This window comes from Trachypithecus francoisi, unplaced genomic scaffold, assembly GCF_009764315.1.
Source record: "Trachypithecus francoisi isolate TF-2019V2 unplaced genomic scaffold, Tfra_2.0 Lachesis_group12, whole genome shotgun sequence".
Classification (NCBI taxonomy): domain Eukaryota; kingdom Metazoa; phylum Chordata; class Mammalia; order Primates; family Cercopithecidae; genus Trachypithecus; species Trachypithecus francoisi.
Window position 1 is genome coordinate 260658 of NW_022681457.1, and position 22257 is coordinate 282914.

Below are 22257 nucleotides of genomic sequence, written 5' to 3' on the forward strand. Positions count from 1 at the left end.
TGCTGTGCCTGGGGCAGGGGGAGAACAGCCCACCTCGTGACTGGGGGCTGGCCTAGCCCGCCCTATCCCTGGAGGAGGGGGCGGGACAGGGGGAGCCCTATAATTGGACAAGTCTGGGATCCTTGAGTCCTACTCAGCCCCAGCGGAGGTGAAGGACGTCCTTCCCCAGGAGCCGGTGAGAAGCGCAGTCGGGGGCACGGGGATGAGCTCAGGGGCCTCTAGAAAGATGTAGCTGGGACCTCGGGAAGCCCTGGCCTCCAGGTAGTCTCAGGAGAGCTACTCGAGGTCGGGCTTGGGGAGAGGAGGAGCGGGGCTGAGGCCAGCAGCAGGGGACTGGACCTGGGAAGGGCTGGGCAGCAGAGACGACCCGACCCGCTAGAAGGTGGGGTGGGGAGAGCAGCTGGACTAGGAGCTAAGCCACAGCAGGACCCCCACGAGTTGTCACTGTCATTTATGGAGCACCTACTGGGTGTCCCCAGTGTCCTCAGATCTCCATAACTGGGGAGCCAGGGGCAGCGACACGGTAGCTAGCCGTCGATTGGAGAACTTTAAAATGAGGACTGAATTAGCTCATAAATGGAAAACGGCGCTTAAATGTGAGGTTAGAGCTTAGAATGTGAAGGGAGAATGAGGAATGCGAGATGGGACTGAGATGGAACCGGCGGTGGGGAGAGGGAGGGGTGTGGAATTTGAACCCCGGGAGAGAAAGATGGAATTTTGACTATGGAGGCCGACCTGGGGATGGGAAGATAAGAGAAGACCAGGAGGGAGTTAAATAGGGAATGGGTTGGGGGCGGCTTGGTAACTGTTTGTGCTGGGATTAGGCTGTTGCAGATAATGGAGCAAGGCTTGGAAGGCTAACCTGGGGTGGGGCCGGGTTGGGGTCGGGCTGGGGGTGGGAGGAGTCCTCACTGGCGGTTGATTGACAGTTTCTCCCTCCCCAGACTGGCCAATCACAGGCAAGAAGATGAAGGTTCTGTGGGCTGCGTTGCTGGTCACATTCCTGGCAGGTATGGGGGCGGGGCTTGCTCGGTTTCCCCGCTCCTCCTCCTGTCATCCTCACCTCAACCTCCTGGCCCCATTCAGGCAGACCCTGGGCCCCCTCTTCTTCTGCTGATCTGTCTTCCTCTTGAGGGGAAAGCCTAGGTCTGAGGCTTCTATGCTGCTTTCTGGCTCAGAACAGCGATTTGACGTTCTGTGAGCCTCGGTTCCCCCCCTGCTTTTTTTTTGAGCCGGAGTCTCGCTCTGTCGCCCAGGCTGGAGTGCAGTGGCGCAATCTCAGCTCACTGCAAGCTCCGCCTCCCGGGTTCACGCTATTCTCCCACCTCAGCCTCCCCAGTAGCTGGGACTACAGGCGCCCGCCACCATGCCCGGCTAAGTTCTCTATCTCCTGACCTCGTGATCTGCCCGCCTTGGCCTCCCAAAGTGCTGGAATTACAGGCATGAGCCACCGCGCCTGGCCTCCCCCATCCTTAATATAGGAGTTAGAAGGGTTTTTTTGTTTGTTTGTTTTTGTTTTGTTTTGAGATGAAGTCCTGAGATGAAGTCCCTCTGTCGCCCAGGCTGGAGTGCGGTGGCTCCCAGGCTTGAGTTCAGTGGCTGGATCTCGGCTCACTGCAAGCTCCACCTCCCAGGTTCACGCCATTCTCCTGCCTCAGCCTCCGGAGTAGCTGGGACTACAGGAACATACCACCACACCCGACTAACTTTTTTTGTATTTTTAGTAGAGATGGGGTTTCACCATGTTGGCCAGGCTGGTCTGGAACTCCTGACCTCAGGTGATCTGCCTGCTTCAACCTCCCAAAGTGCTGGGATTACAGGCGTGGGCCACCACGCCCGGCTGGGAGTTAAGAGGCTTCTAATGCATTGCATTAGAATACCAGACACAGCTGTGATCTTTATTCTCCATCACCCCACACAGCCCTGCCTGGGGCACACAAGGACACTCAATACATGCTTTTCCGCTGGGCACGGTGGCTCACCCCTGTAATCCCAGCATTTTGGGAGGCCAAGGTGGGAGGATCACTTGAGCCCAGGAGTTCAACACCAGACTCGGCAACATAGTGAGACTCCGTCTCTACTAAAAATACAAAAATAGGCCAGGCGTGGTGCCACACACCTATGGTCCCAGCTACTCAGGAGGCTGAGGCAGGAGGATCGCTTGAGCCCAGAAGGTCAAGGTTGCAGTGAACCATGTTCAGGCCACTGCAATCCAGCCTGGGTGACAGAGCAAGACCCTGTCTGTAAATAAATAACACTTTTCAAGTGATTAAACAGACTCCCCCCTCACCCTGCCCACCATGGCTCCAAAGCAGCATTTGTGGAGCACCTTCTGTGTGCCCCTAGGTACTAGGTGCCTGGACGGGGTCAGAAGGAACCTGAACCACCTTCAACTTGTTCCACACAGGATGCCAGGCCAAGGTGGAGCAACCTGTGGAGTCAGAGCCGGAACCCGAACTGCGCCAGCAGACTGAGTGGCAGAGCGGCCAGCCCTGGGAGCTGGCACTGGGTCGCTTTTGGGATTACCTGCGCTGGGTGCAGACACTGTCTGAGCAGGTGCAGGAGGAGCTGCTCAGCTCCCAGGTCACCCAGGAACTGACGTGAGTGTCCCCATCCCCGCCCTTGACCCTCCTGGTGGGTGGCTATACCTCCCCAGGTCCAGGTTTCATTCTGCCCCTGCCACTAAGTCTTGGGGGTCCTGGGTTTCTGCTGGTTCTAGCTTCCTCTTCCCATTTCTGACTCCTGGCTTTAGCTCTCTGGAATTCTCAGTTCTGTCTCTCCCTCTTCCCTTCTGACTCAGCCTCTCACACTCGTCCTGACTCTGTCTCTGTCCTTCACTAGCTCTTTTATACAGACACAGAGAGATGGGGTCTCACTGTGTTGCCCAGGCTGGTCTTGAACTTCTGGGCTCAAGCGATCCTCCCACCTTGCCTCCCAAAGTGCTGGGAATAGAGACATGAGGCACCTTGCGCAGCTTCCTGGCTCTTTCTTCGTCTCTGCCTCTGCTGTCTGCGTCTGTCTCTGTCTCCTCTCTGCCTCTGTCCCGTTCCTTCTCTCTTGATTCACTGCCCCTCTGTCTCTCCCTGTTCTCCTTAGGAGACTCTCCTTCTCTCTTCCTTCTCGGGTCTCTCTGGCTGATCCCCATCTCGCCCACCCCTATCCCAGCCCTTCTCTCCTCCCCCTGTGCGCACACCCTCCCGCTCTTTCGGCTGCAGGACGCTGATGGACGAGACCATGAAGGAGTTGAAGGCCTACAAATCGGAACTGGAGGAACAGCTGAGCCCGGTGGCGGAGGAGACGCGGGCACGGCTGTCCAAGGAGCTGCAGGCTGCGCAGGCCCGGCTGGGCGCCGACATGGAGGACGTGCGCAGCCGCCTGGTGCAGTACCGCGGCGAGGTGCAGGCCATGCTGGGCCAGAGCACCGAGGAGCTGCGGGCGCGCCTCGCCTCCCACCTGCGCAAGCTGCGCAAGCGGCTCCTCCGCGATGCTGATGACCTGCAGAAGCGCCTGGCAGTGTACCAGGCCGGAGCCCGCGAGGGCGCCGAGCGCGGGGTCAGCGCCATCCGCGAGCGCCTGGGACCCCTGGTGGAGCAGGGCCGCGTGCGGGCCGCCACTGTGGGCTCCCTGGCCGGCCAGCCGCTGCAGGAGCGGGCCCAGGCCTGGGGTGAGCGGCTGCGCGCGCGGATGGAGGAGGTGGGCAGCCGGACCCGCGACCGCCTGGACGAGGTGAAGGAGCAGGTGGCAGAGGTGCGTGCCAAGCTGGAGGAGCAGGCCCAGCAGATAAGCCTGCAGGCCGAGGCCTTCCAGGCCCGCCTCAAGAGCTGGTTCGAGCCCCTGGTGGAAGACATGCAGCGCCAGTGGGCCGGGCTGGTGGAGAAGGTGCAGGCTGCCGTGGGCGCCAGCACCGCCCCTGTGCCCAGCGACAATCACTGAACGCCCAGGCCTACAGCCATGCGACCCGACTCCACCCCGTGCCTCCTGCCTCCGCTCAGCCTGCAGCGGGAGACCCTGTCCCCGCCCCAGCCGTCCTCCTGGGGTGGGCCCTAGTTTAATAAAGATTCGCCAAGTTTCACCGCATGTGCTGGCCTCCCTGTGTGATTTCCTCTAAGCCCCAGCCTCAGTTTCTCTTTCTGCCCGCACACTGGCCACATAGTTCTCAGCTCCCTCCTCTCTGTCTGTGTCTGCATGTCTGTATCTTTCTCTCTGCCTTTTTTTTTTTTTAAGATGGAGTCTGGCTCTGTCACCCAGGCTGGAGTGCAGTGGCGTAATCTTGGCTCACTGCAACCTCTGCCTCTTGGGTTCAAGCGATTCTCCTGCCTCAATAGCTAGGATTACAGGCTCATGCCACCACACCCAGCTAATTTTTGTATTTTTAGTAGAGACAAGCTTTCACCATGTTGGCCAGGCTGGTCTCAAACTCTTGACCAAGTGACCCACTCACCAGCCTCCCAAAGGGCTGAGATTACAGGCCTGAGCCACCATGCCTAGCCTCTGCCCCTCTTTCTTTTTTGCAGGGGGGACAAAGTCTCACCCTGTCACCCGCCATCGCAGCTCACTGCGGCCTCCACCTCCTGGACTCAAGTGATAAGTGATCCTCCCACCTCAGCCTCTCCAGTAGCTGAGAGTATAGGTGCACACCACCAGGATTAATTTGTGGGGGGTGTGTGTGTGTGTGTGTTTGTGGAGATGGGGTCTGGCTTCGTTGCCCAGGCTGATGTGGAACTCCTGGGCTCAAGCGATACTCCCACCATGGCCTCCTGAGACTACTGGCTAGCACCACTACACCCCGCTTTTTATTATTATTATTATTAGAGACAAGGTCTTACTGTGTTGCCCAGGCTGGTCTCAAACTCCTGGACTCAATCGATCCTCCCCCACTGGCCTCCCAAAGTTCTAGGATTCCAGGTGTGAGGCACCGTGCCCGGCCTGCCCAACCTAATACCTGTTCCTCAGAGTTGCAACTCCAAATGACCTGAGATTGGTGCCTTTATTATGAAGCCATTTTTATTTTTTTCTGCTGTCATTGTTCTCCCTCCTCTCCTCCAGTCTTATCTGATATCTGCCTCCTTCCCACCCCTCACCCCGCCCCGCCCCTCTGTCTCCCTATTCTCCTTAGGAGACTCTGGCTTCCTGTTTTCCTCCACCTCTATCTTTTATCTCTTCCTCCTACGGTTTCTCTCTCCCTGGCCTGCTTGTTTCTACCCCCAACTCCCTTCATCTGGGTTTCTCGCTCCAGCGCTCGGTTTGGTTTGAGCCCTCTGCTTCTCCAGTTCCCTCTGAGCTAGCTGTCCCTTCACCCGCTGTGAACTGGGCTTCCCTGCCCAACCCTCATTCTCTCTTTTTTTTTTTTTTTTTTTTGAGACAGTCTCGCTCTGTTGCCCATCCTGCAGTGCAGTGGTGTGATCTTGGTTCACTGCAACCTCCACTTCCCGGATTCAAGAGATCCTCCTGCCTCAGCCTCCAGAGTAGCTGGGATTACAGGGGTGTCCCACCACGCCCAGCTAATTTTCGTATTTTTGGTAGGCCAGGCAGGTCTCGAACTCCTGACGTCAAGTCATCTGCCTGCCTCACCCTCCCAAAGTGCTGGGGCTACAGGCATGAACCACCTCACCCAGACCATCCCTCATTCTCTATCCTTTCCTCCAGTTGTGATGTCCACCCCTCATGTTTCCCAACAAGCCTACTGGGTACTGAGTCCAGGCTGGGAAGAGAAGGGAGCGGCTCCTTTGTCAAAGTCTGCACCAGGCCCATGCTGAGATGAGAGCTGGCGCTCAGAGAGGGGAAGCTTGGACGGAAGCCTAGGAGCCGCCGGCACTCTCCTCCCCTCCCACCCCCTCAGTTCTCAGAGACGGGGAGGAGGGTTCCCACCAACGGGGGACAGGCCAGGACTTGAGCTTGTATCTCCTGGGCCAGCTGCAATGTCTGCATGTCCCTCTGCCCGCCTTGGCTCCTGCACATCCTGAACTCGGTGGTTTCCCTGGCGCTGCTCTGATCACCCACGAGGAGGCAGCTCCCCTACTCTGGAGATGACTCACCAGGGCTGAGTGAGGAGGGGAAGGGTCAGTGTGCTCACAGGCAGGGGTCCTGGTCCTCTGGGCCTGCTGCTGATTCACCGTGTGTCCAGGGGCTGGAGCAGCACCCTCTCAGAGCCTCGGTTTCCCCAGATGTCAATGAGGGGATCAGCATCAGTCACATCTGCCACCGAAAGAGTCGAACCTTGAGTTCTCACCTATAAGAATTTTTTTTTTTTTTTGAGACAGTGCCTTGCTCAGTCGACCATGCTGCAGTGCAGTAGCACGATCATAGATCACTGCAGCCTCCAACTCAAGTGACCCTCCTGCCTCAACCTACTGAGTAGCTGGGATCACAGGCACCCACCACCATACCTGGCTAATTCTTTCTTTTTTGAGACAGAGTCTCACTCTGTCGCCCAGGCTGGAGTGCAGTGGCACCATCTCGACTCACCACAACCTCCAACTCCCAGGTTCAAGAAATTCTCCTGCCTCAGCCTCCCAAGGAGCTGGAATTATAGGCGCACATCACCACACGAGGCTAATTTTTGTATTTGTAGTAGAGACGGGCTTTCACCATGTTGGTCGGGTTGGTCTCCAACTCCTGACCTCAGGTGATCCACCCGCCTCGGCCTCCCAAAGCGCTGGGATTACAGGTGTGAGCCACCACGCCCGGCCATGTTTTAAAATTTTTTTTAGAGATGGGGTCTTACTATGTTGCCCAGGCTGGTCTCAAACTCCTGGGCTCAAGCAGATACTCCTGCCTCAGCTTCCCAAAATGGTCGGATTACAGGTGTGAGCCACCACGCCCAGCCGACCTATGAAGACGTCTAAGCAGACAGGGCACCCTATCTCACTACATCCCCAGTCAGATCCAGAGGTGATACAAGGATGGGAAGGAGGTTCCAGAACAAAGGCTGGCAGGGAGTCGTATGGGACAGGAGCTGATCCAGCAACAATCCAGAGAGACATCCTGGAGCCTGGGAAGGAGAAGGACAAAGAGCCCCTTCTTTTTATTTTTTATGTTTTTGAGACAGAGTCTCACTCTGTCACCCAAGCTAGAGTGCAGTGGCACAATCTCGGCTCACTGGGACCTCCACCTCATAGGTTCAAGCGACTCTCCTGCGTCAGCCTCCTGAGTAGCTGGGACCACAGGTGCGCACCACCATGCCTGAATAACATTTGAATTTTTGGTAGCAACGGAGTTTCACCACGTTGGCCAGGCGGGTCTCCAACTCCTGACCTCAAGTGTTCCGCCCACCTCGGCCTCCCAAAGTTCTGGGATTATAGGCATGAACCACTGCAACCAGCCAGTAGCCTCCATCTTTGCCCCTCGCTGAGCCCTACTGAATGTTCTTGGTTGGGCGACAGTTTCCCCATCTAGAAAACAGAAACCCCATAGCAGAGGAGAGGATGAGGCTGGAAACGCAGGAGCACTGTTATTTCATTCTTGTGGGGTCAGGGAAGCAGACATCTGGGTGGATGTTTAGGGAATGCTGGGCTCATTTGGGGAAGTAGGGGGCCCCCTGGGGCTGACAGGGATTGGAAGCTCTGAACTGGCCAGAGGGATGTTGCAATCCTGCCAGGGTCTTGTCTATGCCGTCCCTTTCACAACCATCCCCCTACCGCCAGGCTGACACGTGGTTGTGGGGGCACAAGGCCAGCCAACCTAGAGTCTGAGGCTGGGCCGAGGACACCCTCCCCACCAGCTGCCAAGGTCACTGGCGGTCAAAGGCAGCTGGTGGGGAAGGAATTGGACTCCAGCCTTGGGGGACGGATGTGGTGATGGGGGGAAGCAGGCTTGGTGCCAGGAGGGGCCTCAGAGGGTGAATAAGAGCAGATAAAGTGTTGGGGGGAGGTAGTCAGGCAAAGGGGCTGAGGCCCAGTGGAAGGGAGGAAGGGGCGTACACTCAGAACTTTTCAGCTGAGGGTTTTAATTTTTTGAGATGGGGTCTCACTCTGTCCCACCAGGCTGGAATGCAGTGGAGCAATCATATCTCACTGCAGCCTTGAACTCCTGGGCTCAAGCAATCTTCCTACCTCAGCCTCTTGCGTAGCTGGGACTACAGTCATGTGCCACCACACCTGGCTAGTTTTTGAATTTTTTTGTAGAAATGAGGTTTCCCTATATTGCTCAGGCTGGTCTCGAACTCCTGGTCTCAAGCGATCCTCCCTCAGCTTCCCAAAGCGCTGGGATTACAGGCATGAGCCACCACACCTGGCTAATGCAGGTGAGGTATTTACAGTGTCGTCCAGCTAAGGAGACCCCTTCACAAAAAAGGGAGACAGAACCATCAACTTAATAGCCCAGAGAATATCAGGGTGGTCTGAGGTGCTTCAAGGGCTGGTCTGAAAGAAATTGGAGGTGGCACGCAGGGTAGGAGTGCAGGGCCAACTGAGACCCCAGCAACATAAAGGAAAAGCTGTTGGGGCTGAGGAGGCTTGCTAAGAGAGGGAAAGTGGGGGAAAGAGGTCATCTAGGGACATGGTGTGAATGAGGGGCGGTGGAGATCACAGGGTTATTACTGGAAGGCCCCGAGGGCAGATGTCCACAGGGACAGGACGAGGCTGTCCTCTGAGTGGGGAAAGGGACTATGGTAGTCTGAGGACCCCCCAGAGTCAGGAAGATTGGGAGGTGAGAGTGCTGAACCGTAAGGGGCTTTGGGGCTAAAGGAAGTGCCCAGGACCCCACCTGACCCAACGCCCACGGGCCAGGGACAGAGGAGAAAAACGTGGGTGGACAGAGGGAGGCAGGCTCAGGAGGAGGGAGATCGACATTAACCTGCCCCGCCCCCTCCCCAGCCTGATAAAAGTCCTGCGGGCCGGGACCTCCCACACCAGCCCTCCAGGAAGGATTCAGGTTGGTGCTGAGTGCTTGGGAGGGACATCAGCCTCCACTCTGCAAGCACTCAAAAAAAGGAGATGAGGGGATCGTGGGAAGGAGGGAGGGAGGACGGTGCCACTGATCCCCTGCACCCCTCCCTCTGCCTCCAGAGTGCCCCTCCGGCCCGGCCATGAGGCTCTTCCTGTCGCTCCCGGTCCTGGTGGTGGTTCTGTCGATGGTCTTGGAAGGTAAAAGTGGGATGGGAGAATTGCGGAGTTGGACTTTTGGAAGAGTGAAGGTGGCTACAGGCCTGGGTCCCGGCTTAGAGGACCTCTGAGAGCTCTGGGGCCCCTTCTGGGTCGTGGTTGCCCCATCGTGGTCGGGTGGGTCTCCAGGTTCGCCCAGGCTCAGTTCGGCAGTCGCCAAATCTGCCCAGGAGAGCCCTAGCAACCGATGACGTATTTACGCCCACACCTCTGGGATTGGCTGTCCTGCTTCTACAGCCTTGAAAGTGGGTAAGCGGGATGGGGGGCTCTGGGAGGGGTCAGTGCTGAGTAAGGCAATTCCCAGCGGCTTGAGCCCCACGCGGTCACTCCAGTATCCTCCCCATTCTAACCACATGATCCCCAAAGATCTCCTTATCCATCCCAGGATCCCATCCTAAGGTGGTTCCAATAACAAATTTTTGGCCGGGCAGGGTGGCTCACGCCTGTAACCCCAGCACTTTGGAAGGCCGAGGTGGGCAGATCACTTGAGGTCAGGAGTTCGAAACCAGCCTGGCTCACATGGTGAACTTCCGTCTCTAGTAAAAATACAAAAAATTATCCGGGTATGGATGCACGCACCTGTAGTCCCAGTTACTCGGTAGGCTGAGGCAGGAGAATCACTTGAACCCGGGAGGAAGAGGTTGCAGTGAGCCGAGATTATACCACTGCACTCCAGCCTGGCAGATACAGCAAGACTCTGTCTCAAAAAAAAAAAAAATTAGCCAGACGTGGTGGTGCACACCTGTAATCCCAGCTACTTGGAAGGCTGAAGCAGGAGAACTACTTGAACCCGGAAGGTGGTGGTTGTAGTGAGCCAAGATCACACCACTACACTCCAGCTTGGACTACAGAGCAAGACTCCATCTCAAGAAAAAAAAAAATTTTTTTTGAACCCCTGCCCATATTCCTGGCAGGCCCAGCCCCAGCCCAGGGGGCCCCAGATGTCTCCAGCGCCTTGGATAAGCTGAAGGAGTTTGGAAACACCCTGGAGGACAAGGCTTGGGAAGTCATCAACCGCATCAAACAGAGTGAATTTCCTGCCAAGACACGGTTAGAACCCTTCCCAGGGCACAGGAGGGCTGGAGGGTGGTTTTGGGTGGAGCCCTGGAGGATGGTCCAAGATGAACAGATTGGAAAAAAAAAAACAAGTCCCAGAGAGGCTGACAACGTCCCTCTGGTCACACAGCTAGATCTCAGGGTGCTCAGACTTCAGGGACAGTTTCTCTGACTCTCATCCAGGCCACATTTTAAAAGATGGTCTTGGGCTGGGCATGGTGGCTCATGCTTGTAATCCCAGCACTTTGGGAGGCCGAGGTGGGCGGATTGCCTGAGGTCAGGAGTTCGAGACCAGTCTGGCCAACATGGTGAAACCCTGTCTCTACTAAAAATACAAAAACATTAGCCAGGTGTGGTGGCGTGCGACTGTAATCCCAGCTAGTCAGGAGGCTGAGTCAGGGGAATTGCTCGAACCAGGAAGGTGGGGGTTACAGTGAGCTGACATTGCGCCACTGAACTCTGGCCTGGGCGACAGAATGAGACTCTGTCTCAAAAAAAAAAAAAAAAAGATAGTCTTGCCCAGGTACAGTGGCTCACACCTGTAATCCTAGCAGTATGGGAGGCTGAGATGGGAGGACTGCTTGAGCCCAGAGGTTCAAGACCAGCCTGACCAACGTGGTAAGATCCTGTTTCTATTAGAAAAAAAAAAAGATGGTGTTGTGAGATAATGAAAATGAGGATCCAAGCTTGGCCAGACCTGGGTCCCCAGGCTGGCGTAGCACTCCATACTTCCTGTGTGATCTTGACAGGGTCATTACTGTCAGCCTCAGTTTCCTCTCCTATAAACTGGTGGTTCTGTGGGGAAGTAAAGGAGAGGGCCTACAGGGTGTCTGGTACATGTAGATGCTCAATACATCATCAAACCCACCCTTGCTCCCTTTGGCAAGTTAGAGAGTCATTCATTCCTTAAAAAATATTTATTGAGGCCGGGCGCGGTGGCTCAAGCCTGTAATCCCAGCACTTTGGGAGGCCGAGACGGGCGGATCACGAGGTCAGGAGATCGAGACCATCCTGGCGAACACTGTGAAACCCCGTCTCTACTAAAAATACAAAAAACTAGCCGGGCGAGGTGGTGGGCGCCTGTAGTCCCAGCTACTCGGGAGACTGAGGCAGGAGAATGGCGTGAACCGGGAGGCGGAGCTTGCAGTGAGCTGAGATCCGGCCACTGCACTCCAGCCCCGGCGACAGAGCAAGACTCCGTCTCAAAAAAAAAAAAAAAAAAAAAAAAAAAAAAAAAAAAAATTTATTGAGCATCTGCTAAGTGTTGGAAACTGTTTCAACGTGGGGAATAAAACAGTGAAGAATGTGCAGAGCACAGTGACTCACACCTGTAATCCCAGCACCTTGGAAGGCCGAGACGGTCAGGAGTGCGAGAACCCCGTGTCTACTAGAAATACAAAAAAAATTAGCCGGGCATGGTGGCCCACGCCTGCAGTCCCAGCTCCTTGGGAGGCTGAGGCAAGAGGAACCTTTGAGCCCAGGAGATTGAGGCTGCAGTGCGCCATGTTTGTGCCACTGCATTCTAGCCTGGGTAACAGAATGTGACCCTGTCTCAACAACAACAACAACAAAAAAAAAAAAAAGAAAGAAAGAAAAGAAAGAAGGAAGGGAGGGAGGGAGGGAGGGAGGAAGGAAGGAAGGAGGAAGGAAGGAAGGAAGGAAGGAAGGAAGGAAGGAAGGGAAAAGAAAAGAAAAAGGAAGGAATCAAAAAATCCAGCCAGGCCTAAACTTAGATTGTTTGGAGGCCAGGCACAGTGCCTCACACCTGTAATCCCAGCACTTTGGGAGGCCAAGGCAAGCGGATCACCTGAGGTCGGGAGTTCAAGACCAGCCTGACTATCACAGAGAAACCCCATCTCTACTAAAAATACAAAATTAGCCAGGTGTAGTGGTGCATGCCTGTAGTCCTAGCTACTCGGGAGTCTAAGGAGGAGAATCACTTGAACCCGGGAGGCGGAGGTTACAGTGAGCTGAGATCGTGCCACTGCACTCCAGCCTGGGTGACAAGGCGAAAAAAAAAAAAAAAAAAAACTCCTGGCACGGTGGCTCACGCCAGTGACCCCAGCACTATGGGAGGCCGAGCAGGCGGATCATGAGGTCAGGAGTTCAAGACTAGCCTGCTCAACATAATGAAACCCTCTGTATACTAAAAATACAAAAATTAGCTGGGTGTGGTGCCAGGCACCTATAGTCCTAGCTACTCAGGAGTCTGAGGCAGGAGAATCACTTGAACCTGGGAGGCAGAGGTTGCAGTGAGCCGAGACAGCACCATTGCACTCTAGTCTGGGTGACAGAGCGAAACTATATCTCAAAAAAAAATAAGGGGTTGGTAGCAAGAGATGACCGGCCTTGAAAGCCAGGCCAGGATGAAGCATTTCTTATTTTTTATTTTATTTTATTTTATTTTACTTTTAAATTTTTTTTTTTTTTTTTTTTTTTTTTTGAGATAGAGTCTTGCTCTGTCGCCCACGCTGGAGTGCAGTGGTGCGACCTTGGCTCACTGTAAGCTCTGCCTCCCGGGTTCATGCCATTCTCCTGCCTCAGCCTCCCAAGTAGCTGGGACTACAGGTGTCCACCACCACGCTGGCTAATTTTTTGTATTTTTAGTAGAGATGGGGTTTCACCATGTTAGCCAGGATGGTCTCAATCTCCTGACCTCTTGATCCACCCACCTCAGCCTCCCAAAGTGCTGGGATTACAGGTGTGAGCCACGCACCTGGTCTTATTTTTTATTTTTTATTTTTCGAGACGGAGTCTTGCTCTGTTGCCCAGGCTGGAGTACAGTGGTGCGATCTGGTCTCACTGCAAACTCCACCTCCTGGGTTCAGGCAATTCTCCTACCTCAGCCTCATAAGTACCTGGAACTACAGGTGTGCAATACCACGCATGGTATTTTTTGTATTTTTAGTAGAGATGGGGTTTCACCATGTTAGCCAGGATGGTCTCAATCTCCTGACCTCTTGATCCACCCACCTCAGCCTCCCAAAGTGCTGGGATTACAGGTGTGAGCCACGCACCTGGTCTTATTTTTTATTTTTTTATTTTTCGAGACGGAGTCTTGCTCTGTTGCCCAGGCTGGAGTACAGTGGTGCGATCTGGTCTCACTGCAAACTCCACCTCCTGGGTTCAGGCAATTCTCCTACCTCAGCCTCATAAGTACCTGGAACTACAGGTGTGCAATACCACGCATGGTATTTTTTGTATTTTTAGTAAAGACGAGATTTCACCATGTTGCCCAGGCTGGTCTCAAACTCCTGACCTCAAGTGATCTGCCTGCCTTGGCCTCCCAAAGTGCTGGGATTACAGGCGTGAGCCACCACGCCCAACTAAGGGTAAAGTGTTTAGACTTCAATGTGTTCTGGTCCATCTGGGAAACCAAAGCACAGAAGTTGGCCCACCCAGCCCAGCAGACCTCCTAATCCCACATGCAGTGGGGATGGAGATTCAGGAAGGGGAAGAGGTGGGAGTCAGGTAGCAGGTAGAATTTGGACAGCCTGGGAGGGAGCTGCACACAGTGACCCCCTTCCTTATCCCTCCCCACAGGGACTGGTTTTCAGAGACATTTCGGAAAGTGAAGGAGAAACTCAAGATTAACTCATGAGCACCTGAAGGGTGACATCCCAGGAGGGGGCTCTGAAATTTCCCACACCCCAACGCCTGTGCTGAGGACGCCCTCCATGTGGCGCCAGGTGCCACCAATAAAAATCCTATAGAAAATTCTCTCCTGAGTGCTTCTTTACTCTGAGGAAGGGGCTACGGGAGAGGGTAGGGGCTTCCAGAGAGGGTAGGGGGTGCGGGAGAGGGCAGGAGCTGAACCTTAGGGACTCCTGACAAGTCCTCCAATGCCCCATCTCCTTGCCCTGTGCTGAGGATGTTTGAACTCCATGGTGTCAAAAGAATCTTCCTAAGAACCTTGCAAACTGGGCCTTATTAATCCCGTAAGGGCATTTAGGCCCAGAGAGGTGAGGCTACTTGTATAAGCTCACACAGCCAGGAAGTGGAGAACTGGAACTTGATTGAACCCTCAGCCTGGTAATGTCACTATGCTACACTTTCCTGGTGTGGTCTACCCAAGATGAGGGGCTGAGGGTTTTTTTGTTTTTGTTTTTGTTTTGAGGCAGACTCTCACTCTGTCCCCCAGGATGGAGTACGGTGCCTCCGCCTCCCAGGTTCAAGGGATTCTCCTGCCTCAGCCTCCCAAGTAGCTGGGATTACAGGCATGTGCCACCACACCCAGCTAATTTTTGTATTTTTAGTAGAGACAGGGTTTCATCATGTTGGCCAGGCTGGTCTCCAACCCCGTCTCTGCTAAAAATACAAAAATTAGCAAGGGTTGGTGGCCGGCGCCTGTAATCCCAGCTACTCGGTAGGCTAAGGCATGAGAATCACTTGAACCCAGGAGGTGGAGGCTGCAATAAGCTGAGATCATGCCACTGCACTTCAGCCTGGACATCAAAGCAAGACTCCATCTCAAAACATAAAAGGAAATCCTGAAGCTGGGCATGGTGGCTTATGCCTGTAATCCCAGCGCTTTGGAAGGCTAAGGTGGGAGGATCACTTGAGGCCAGGAGTTCGAGACCAGCCTGGGTAACATGGTGAGACACTGTCTCTACCAAAAAGAGAAGAAAGAAAGATAATAAATAAATGTATAAATATTACTCTCTGGGGTTAATGCATCCCCTTCTCCCCCAAAATCAACTCTCCAAACTCCTATATTCTCCTCTCTTCTCTCTCAGCAGCCTGTTAGAACTCAAGTCAGATTTTTTTTGTTTTTTGAGACAGAGTCTCACTCTGTTGCCCAGGCTGGAGTGCGGTGGCATCATCTCAGCCCACTGCAACCTCTGCCTCCCAGGTTCAAGCCTGCCTGGCTCTCTCCTCACTTCCTCCAGTTCTCCTCCAAAATCATCCCCTGCTACACGTGGTGGCACATGCCTGTCATCCTAACACTTTGAGAGGCCAAGGTGGGAGGATTGCTTCAGCTCAGGAGTTCAAGATCAGCCTGGGCAATAGCAAGACCCCATCCCTCCTAAAAAAAAAAAAATGTGCTGGGCATGGTGGTGGACACCTTGGGGTTCCAGCCATGTGGGAGGCTGAGGTAGGAGGATGGCTTTGAATCAGGGAAGATGAGGCTGCAGTGAGCCATGTTCTGAATTAGATACTGGTGATGATTGTGCAACCTTTCTGATATAGGAAAAACCATTGAACTATACATTTTCAAACGGTAAATGTAGCCGGACACGGTGGCTCATGTCTGTAACCCCAGCACTTTTGGAGGCCGAGGTGGGGAGATCACCTGAGGCTGGGAGTTTGAGACCAGCCTAACCAACGTGGAGGAACCCCATCTCTATTAATAAAAAAAATTAGACGGGCATGGTGGCACACACCTGTAATCCCAGCTACTCCAGAGGCTGAGGCAGGAGAATCGCTTGAACCCAGGAGGCAGAGGTTGCGATGAGCCCAGATCACACCATTGTACTGCAGCCTGGGCAACAAGAGCGAAACTCCATCTCAAAAAAAAAATTAATAATTAATTAAGAAATTAGCCAGGCGTGGTGGCGGGTGCCTGGAGTCTCAGCTACTTGGGAGGCTGAGGCACGAGAATTTCTTGAACCTGCAGGGTGGAGGCTACAGTGAGCCTAGATTCTCCCACTGCACTCCAGCCTGGGCAACAGAGTGAGACTCCATCTCAAAAAAATAAATAAATAAAAGGGTAAATTTTATGGAATGTGAATTATAATTCAATTTTTCAACATGCATTAGGAGGGACATTTCAAACTCTTTTTTACCCCAGCCTTCCCTACCATCACCCAGAGTATCCAGCCAGGAGGGGAGTGGCTAGAGACACCAGAAGATTAGCAGGGAGGAGGGTGCAGGTATTTGGGGGATGAAGGAATGGGATTCAGACCAGGGCCAGGACCCAGGGATAGAGAGAAAGACATGAGAGTGGTTTGGGGGCTTGGTGACTTAGAGAACAGAGCTGTAGGCTCAGAGGCACACAGGAGTTTCTGGGCTCACCCCGCCCCCTTCCAACCCCTCAGTTCCCATCCTCCAGCAGCTGTTTGTGTGCTGCCTCTGAAGTCCAGCCTGAACAACCTTCAGCCTGCTCCTATCCCTAAAATGGGCAAACATTGCAAGCAGCAAACAGCAAACACACAGCCCTCCCTGCGTGCTGACCTTGGAGCTGGGGCAGAGGTCAGAGACCTCCCTGGGCCCACGCCACCTCCAACATCCACTTGACCTCTTGGATTTTGGTGGAGAAGGGCAGAGGTTGTCCTGGCGTGGTTTAGGTAGTGTGAGAGGGTCTGGGTTCAAAATCACTTGCTGGTAGGGAAGTAAGTGGCTACGCCCCCACCCCGAAGCCTGTTTCCCCATCTGTACAATGGAAATGATAAAGATGCTCACCTGATAGCATTTTTGTGGCAAATAAGTAAGTTTTTTTGTTTTGTTTTGTTTTGAGACGGAGTGTCGCTCTGTCACCCAGGCTGGAGTGCGGTGACATGATCTCGGCTCACCGTAAGCTCCACCTCCCGGGTTCACGCCATTCTCCTGCCTCAGCCTCTCAAGTAGCTGGGACTACAAGCGCCCGCCACCATGCCCGGCTAATTTTTTGTACTTTTAGTAGAGACGGGGTTTCACCGTGTTAGCCAGGATGGTCTTGATCTCCTGAAACTGGTGATCTACCCGCCTCGGCCTCCCAAAGTGTTGGGATTACAGGTATAAGCCACTGCTCCCAGCTTGTTTTGTTTTTTGAGATGGAGTTTCGCTCTTGTTGCCCAGGCTGGAGTGCAATGGCATGATCTCATCTCACCACAACCTCTACCTGCCTCAGCCTCCCAAGTAGCTGGGATTACAAACATGTGCCACCACACCTGGCGCATTTTGTATTTTTAGTAGAGACCAGGTTTTTCCATGTTGGTCAGCCTCAGCCTCCCAAAGTGCTAAGATTACAGGCGTGAGCCACTGCAGCCGGCTGAATTTTTTTTTTTTTTTTTGAGATGGAGTCTGGCTCTGTCATCCAGGCTGGAGTGCAGTGGCACCATCTCAGCTCACTGCGACCTCTGCCTCCCCATTTCAAGCGATTCTTGCGCCTCAGCCTCCCAAGTACCTGGGATTACAGGCCTGTGCCACCACACCCGGCTAATTTTTTCTATTTTTAACAGGGACAGGGTTTCACCAGCTGGTCAGGCTAGTCTCGAACTCCTGACCTCAAATGATCCACCCGCCTAGGCCTCCCAAAGTGCTCGGATTACAGGCGTGGGCCACCACGCCTGGCCAAATTTTTATTTTTTTTCTAGAGATAAGGTCTTATTATGTTGCCCAGGCTGGTCTCAAACTCCTGGGCTCAAGCAGATCCTCCCGCCTCAGCTTCCCAAAATGGTGGGATTACAGGTGTGAGCCACTGCGCCCAGTCAGTAGCCCCCTCTTTGCCCCTCGCTGAGCCCTACTGGATGTTCTTGGTTGGGCGACAGTTTCCCCATCTAGAAAACAGAAACCCCTACAGCAGAGGAGAGGATGAGGCTGGAAAAGCAGGAGCACTGTTATTCCATTCTTGTGGGGTCAGGGAAGCAGACATCTGGGTGGATGTTTGGGGAATGCTGGGCTCAGCTGCGGAAGTAGGGGGGCCCCATGGGGCTGGGGCTGACAGGGACTGGAAGCTCTGAACTGGCCAGAGGGATGTTGCAATCCTGCCAGGGTCTTGTCTATGCCGTCCCTTTCACAACCATCCCCCTACCACCAGGCTGACACGTGGTTGTGGGGGCACAAGGCCAGCCAACCTAGAGTCTGAGGCTGGGCCGAGGACACCCTCCCCACCAGCTGCCAGGGTCACTGGCGGTCAAAGGCAGCTGGTGGGGAAGGAATTGGACTCCAGCCTTGAGGGACGGATCTGGTGATGGGGGAAGTAGGCTTGGTGCCAGGAGGGACCTTGGAGGGTGAATAAGAGCAGATAAGAGTGTTGGGGTGAGGCAAAGGGGGTGAGTCCCGGTGGAAGGGAGGAAGGGGCGTACACTCAGAACTTTTCAGCTGAGGGTTTTACTTTTTTGAGATGGGGTATGACTCTGTCCCACCAGGCTGGAGTGCAGTGGAGCAATCACAGCTCACTGCAGCCTCGAACTCCTGGGCTCAAGTAATCTTCCTACCTCAGCCTCTTGAGTAACTGGGACTACAGGTGTGCGCCACCACACCCAGCTAATTTTTGAATTTTTTTGTAGAGATGAGGTCTCCCTATGTTGCCCAGGCTGGTCTCGAACTCCTGGTCTCAAGCGATCCTCCCTCCTCAGCTTCCCAGAGCGCTGGGATTACAGGCATGAGCCACCACGCCTGGCTAATGCAGGTGAGGTTTTTACAGTGTTGTCCAGCTAAGGTGACCCCCTCGCAAAAAAGGGACACTGAGAACCATCAAGTTAAGAGCCCAGAGAATATCAGGGTAGTCTGGGGTGCTTCACGGGCTGATCTGAAAGAAATTGGAGGTGGCACGCAGGGTAGGAGTGCGGGGCCAACTGAGAGACCCCAGCAACATAAAGGAAATGCTGTTGGGGCTGAGGAGGCTTGCTAAGAGAGAAGTAGGGGAAAGAGGTGGTCTAGGGATACAGTGTGAATGAGGGGTGGATGAGATCACAGGGTTATTACTGGAAGGCCCCTGAGGGAAGATGTCCACAGGGACAGGACGAGGCTGTCCTCTGAGTTGAGGAAAGGGACTATGGTAGTCTGAGGACCCCCTAGAGTCAGGGAGATTGAGAGGTGAGGGTGCTGAATGGTAAAGGGCTTTGGGGCTAAGGGAAGTGCCCAGGACCCCACCTGACCCCAGCGCTCACGGGCCAGGGGCAGAGGAGAAAAACCTGGGTGGGCAGAAGGAGGCAGGCTCAGCAGGAGAGAGATCGACATCAACCTGCCCCGCCCCCTCCCCAGCCTGCTAAAGGTCCTGCTGGTGGTACAGGACCTCCCAACCGAGCCCTCCAGCAAGGAGTCAGGTTGGTGCTGAGTGCTTGGGAGGGACACCAGCCTCCACTCTGCAAGAACTCAAAAAAAGGAGATGAAGGGATCGTGGGAGGGAGAAAGGGAGGCACGGAGGAGGGTGCTACTGATCCCTCTGCCTCCAGAGTGCCCCTCCGGCCCCGCCATGAGGCTCTTCCTGTGGCTCCCGGTCCTGGTGGTGGTTCTGTCGATGGTCTTGGAAGGTAAAAGTGGAATGAGAGAATTGCGGAGTTGGACTTTTGGAAGAGTGAAGGTGGCTACAGGCCTGGGTCCCGGCTTAGAGGACCTCTGAGAGCTCTGGGGCCCCCTCCGGGTCGTGGTTGCCCCATCGTGGTCGGGTGGGTCTCCAGATTCTCCCAGGTTCAGTCCGGCAGGCGCCAAATCTGCCCAGGAGAGCCCTAGCATCTGATGACGTATTGACGCCCACACCTCTGGGATTGGCTGTCCTCCTTCTACAGCCTTGAAAGTGGGTGATCAGGGCGAGGGGCTGTGGGAGGGGTCAGTGCTGAGTAAGGCAATTCCCAGCGGCTTGAGCCCCACGCGGTCACTCCAGTATCCTCCCCATTCTAACCACATGATCCCCAAAGATCTCCTTATCCATCCCGGGATCGCATCCTAAGGGGGTTCCAATAACAAATTCTTGGCCGGGTGCGGTGGCTCACGCCTGTAATCTCAGCACTTTGGGAGGCCGAGGCGGGCAGATCACTTGAGGTCAGGAGTTCGAAACCAGCCTGGCCCACATGGTGAAACCCCATCTCTACTAAAAATACAAAACAATTAGCCAGTTGTGGTGGCGCGCATTTGTAATCCCAGCTACCTGGGAGACTGAGGCAGGAGAATTGCTTGAACCCAGGAAGTGGAGGTTGCAGTGAGCCGAGATCATAGCACTTGACACGGCAAGTCTCCGTCTCAAAAAGAAAAAAGAAAATTTTTGCACCGCTGCCCATCTTCCTGGCAGGCCCAACCCCAGCCCAGGGGGTTCCGGACGTCTCCAACCCCTTTGATGTCCTGGAGGAGTTTGGAAAGACCCTGGAGGACAATGTTCGGGAAGTCATCAAACTCATCACACAGAGTGAACTTCCTGCCAAGACGCGGTTAGAACCCTTCCCAGGGCACAGGAGGGCTGGGGTGTGTTTGCGTGGAGCCCTGGAGGATGGTCCAAGATGGAAAAATTGAAAAAAAAGTCCCAGAGAGGCTGACAACGTCCTTCTGGTCACACAGCTAGATCTCAAGGATCTCAGACTTCAGGGACAGTTTCCCGGACTCCCATCCAGGCCACATTTTAAAAGATGGTCTTGGGCTGGGCGCCGTGGCTCACGCCTGTAATCCCAACACTTTGGGAGGCCTAGGTGGGCAGATTGCCTGAGATCAGGAGTTCGAGACCAGCCTGGCCAACATGGTGAAACCCTGACTCTACTAAAAATACAAAAAAATTCGCCTGACATGGTGGCGTGAACCCGTAATCCCAACTACTCGGGAGGCTGAGTCAGGAGAATTGCTTGCACCAGGAAGGTGAGGGTTGCAATAAGCCAAGATGGTGCCACTGCACTCCAGCCTGGGCGACAAAGCAACATTCCGTCTAAAAATAAAAAAAGAAAAGATGGTCTTGCTCAAGTACAGTGGCTCAACATCTGTAATCCCAGGACTGTGGGAGGATTGCTGGAGCCTAGGAGTTTGAGACCTGCCTGGCTAACATGGCAAGATCCTGTCTCTATTTTTATTTTATTTATTTATTTATTTTTTTGAGACAGGGTCTCGCTCTGTCGCCCAGGCTGGAGTGCAGTGGTACCATCTCGGCTCACTGCAACCTCTACCTCCCCAGTTCAAGCAATTCTCTGCCTCAGTCTCCTGACTAGCTGGGATTACAGGCACCTGCCACCATGTCTGGCTAAATTTTTTTGTATTTTTATTAGAGACAGGGTTTCACATCTTGGCCAGGCTGGTCTTGAACTCCTGACCTTGTGATCCGCCTGCCTCGGCCTCCCAAAGTGCTGGGATTACAGATGTGAGCCACCACACCCAGAGATCCTGTCTCTAAAAACGGCCGGGCGCGGTGGCTCAAGCCTGTAATCCCAGCACTTTGGGAGGCCGAGACGGGCGGACACGAGGTCAGGAGATCGAGACCATCCTGCTAACACTGTGAAACCCCGTCTCTACTAAAAAATAGAAAAAAATAGCGGGCGAGGTGGCGGGCGCCTGTAGTCCCAGCTACTCGGGAGGCTGAGGCAGGAGAATGGCGGTAAACCCGGGAGGTGGAGCTTGCAGTGAGCTGAGATCCGGCCACTGCACTCCAGGCCGGGCGACAGAGCGAGACTCGTCTCAAAAAAAAAAAAAATAAAAAAAAAAATAAAAAAAAAAAAAAATAAAAACAAAAAAAGCCCGGGCGCAATAGCTCACGCCTGTAAACCAGCACTTTGGGAGGCCGAGTCAGGGCGATCACCTGAGGTTGGGAGTTCGAGACCAGCCTGACCAACATGGAAAAACCCCATCTCTATTAAAAATACAAAATTAGTCGGGCATGGAGGTGCATGCCTCTATTCCTAGCTACTTGGGAGGCTGAGGCAGGAGAAGCGCTTGAACCTGGGAGGCAGAGGTTGCAGTGAGCCGAGATCATGCCTCTGCACTCCAGCCTGGGCAACAATAGCGAATCCCTGTCTCAAAAAAAAAAAAAAAAGATGGCCTTGTGGGGTAATGGAGGACCCAAACTTGGCCAGACCTATGTCCCCAGGCTGGCATAGAGCCCCTTACTCCCTGTGTGATCTTAAGAGAGAGGCATTACTGTCAGCCTCAGTTTCCTTCCTGTAAAATGGTGGTTCTGAGGGGAAGTAAAGGAGAAGGTCTATAGGGTGTCTGGCACATTGTAGATGCTCAGTACATCTTTAAATCCACCCTTGCTCCCTGTGGCAAGTTAGAGAATCATTCCTTAACACATATTTATTGAGCATCTGCTAAGTGCTGGAAACTGTTTCATTGTGGGCAATAAAACAGTGAAGACCATGCCGAGCACGGTGGCTCACACCTGTAATCCCAGCACTTCGGAAGGTGTGGAAGGCTGAGGTGAGTGGATTACTTGAGGTCAGGAGTTTGAGAACCCTGTCTCTACCAGAAATACAAAAAATTACCCGGG

At 54.0% G+C, this 22257-nt stretch overlaps 2 protein-coding genes across 2 annotated transcripts; both read left to right on the forward strand.

Moving 5' to 3' along the window:
* The first annotated feature begins 202 nt into the window (after positions 1–202).
* APOE (apolipoprotein E) lies at positions 203–4077 on the forward strand. The gene is given in 5 exon segments (XM_033223611.1): positions 203–226; positions 228–261; positions 945–1010; positions 2408–2600; positions 3216–4077. Coding segments are annotated over 5 exon segments (1035 nt in total). The 3' UTR covers positions 3934–4077.
* Positions 4078–8710: 4633 nt separating this feature from the next.
* APOC1 (apolipoprotein C1) lies at positions 8711–13877 on the forward strand. The gene is made up of 4 exons (XM_033223615.1): positions 8711–8871; positions 9006–9083; positions 10016–10151; positions 13701–13877. The coding sequence occupies exons 2-4, from the start codon at positions 9026–9028 to the stop codon at positions 13756–13758; spliced, it is 252 nt and encodes an 83-aa protein (XP_033079506.1). The 5' UTR covers positions 8711–8871; positions 9006–9025; the 3' UTR covers positions 13759–13877.
* Positions 13878–22257: the final 8380 nt, after the last annotated feature.

Coding starts and splice junctions, on each gene's coding strand:
- APOC1 (XM_033223615.1), top strand. CDS start 9,026: ATGAGGCTCTTCCTGTCGCTCCCGGTCCTGGTGGTGGTTCTGTCGATG. Junction 9,084..10,015: donor TCTGTCGATGGTCTTGGAAG/GTAAAAGTGGGA, acceptor TATTCCTGGCAG/GCCCAGCCCCAGCCCAGGGG. Junction 10,152..13,700: donor GAATTTCCTGCCAAGACACG/GTTAGAACCCTT, acceptor CCCTCCCCACAG/GGACTGGTTTTCAGAGACAT.